This window comes from Cyprinodon variegatus, unplaced genomic scaffold, assembly GCF_000732505.1.
Source record: "Cyprinodon variegatus isolate N-32 unplaced genomic scaffold, C_variegatus-1.0 Scaffold619, whole genome shotgun sequence".
In the NCBI taxonomy this organism is placed as follows: domain Eukaryota; kingdom Metazoa; phylum Chordata; class Actinopteri; order Cyprinodontiformes; family Cyprinodontidae; genus Cyprinodon; species Cyprinodon variegatus.
The window spans coordinates 17,341-18,831 of NW_015151072.1; the positions used below are offsets into that span (position 1 = coordinate 17,341).

Sequence of the window (1,491 nt, forward strand, 5' to 3'; positions counted from 1 at the left end):
TTTAATTTTCAAATGGTGTATTTTTTCTAATCTATAAAACATGTTTTTTACTTGCAGCAACAACTGATCAAATGGATCACTGCATATAAGCCAATGGTTCAGTTAAATTCATGTTAAAAATCCAGCTCTATATTTCTAATGAAATTCAAAGCTTCTTGCATCGTGCTTCCCTGGACACGGCCTCCTAACCCAGACCTGTTTATTAGCTCAGCAGATTAGCAGCTATAATTGGCTTCAGTTACCAGAATGGACACAAAACACAATTAATCACAGAGGACAATGACTGTTACCGACTGAATAAGAGGGTAATCAGCAACACCGATGGGTCTCATGGGAGGCTGGCCGCCTTATCACTACAGCCCAGTGAACACATAAACGTGCAAACACCAAGAGGGTGGAAGAAACGATGCATAAGAGCAGGACTTATTTACCGCTGGGATCATCGTATGGATTTTTACTGACCGTAAACACCCTTTCAATAAAGGAGAAATCAATTTCCTGTTTAATAGAATTTCTACTTTTCATAATAAAGAGTTTTCATGCAGCAGATTGAACTGATTCCTTACATGGACTTAAAGATAAGGATGTCAAAAGGTAAAAACAAACAAGAAACATCAGAAGGGATAAATAAAAAAGAAAAAAAAAAACAGGAAAAAAAGAAAACAAAAATCTCACTTCTACAAAATTAACTTAGATGTTGAATATTTGCTAAAATTAACAGATTAAAAAAAGATCCCCAGGGCCTAAAGCTGTGAAATCAGCAGCCCTGGGGGGGTAACAGCTGCAATGGGCAGATTCTGCTATGATGGCGTTTCCCTGAGGGTCACAGATGCTGAAATTAAAACCAAAGCCTGAGAGAAAACAACAGCAAGAGAATAAAGAAGAAATAGAAAGAGAAATAAATACAGCAACAAAATGATGGAAAGACTTAAAGGTCATTGCTGCAATTTCCTTCATCAAAACGATTCATTTTACAGAAATAAAACATCCAAAGAACATCTATGGTTGTGCAGAAATAAAGTATTATATAAAAACATAATATGCATTTAGTATTATTCTATTTCAACATATAAATGCAAAACAGAGCTCATGGGTTTGAATTTGCATGCAGTGTTTTGGTTGAAAGATGCTGTAATGAGATGAGGGCAAAGATTATTAAATGAGATAAACAACATAAAAACACAAAAAACAATCAAAAAGTGATTTCAGGCTTTAAAAGAAAACACATAGCTGAATGTTTGTTCTCCTTCAGTGCATTTAATCGGTTCACTGCCTATAATATGTCCAACATGCAAACAAATATGAAGGATTTACCTTGAAAAACAAATACAAATGAAATTCTCTTGCCTTTAGCAGCTCTTTGTTGGCGAAAGCCAAGATGCCCTCGAAGATGACCACATTAGCTCCATAAACGGTTTTCTGCCACAGAAATAAATAAAAAAGAGGATTATAATGATGTGATCAGCCTGAGGGTCCACACAGAAAAACAGA

The 1,491-nt window shown here is 35.4% G+C and overlaps 1 protein-coding gene across 1 annotated transcript in view; it reads right to left on the reverse strand.

Moving 5' to 3' along the window:
• Nucleotides 1–1,491, reverse strand: part of LOC107096377 (uridine-cytidine kinase-like 1) — a 35,064-nt gene that overhangs the window by 17,020 nt on the left and 16,553 nt on the right. The window contains exons 5-6 of the mRNA XM_015392996.1: nt 1,271–1,419; nt 463–472 (exon numbers count right to left, since the gene is read on the reverse strand). Of these exons, the coding sequence (XP_015248482.1) occupies nt 463–472; nt 1,271–1,419 (159 nt within the window). The remainder of the gene's footprint in view (nt 1–462; nt 473–1,270; nt 1,420–1,491) is intronic.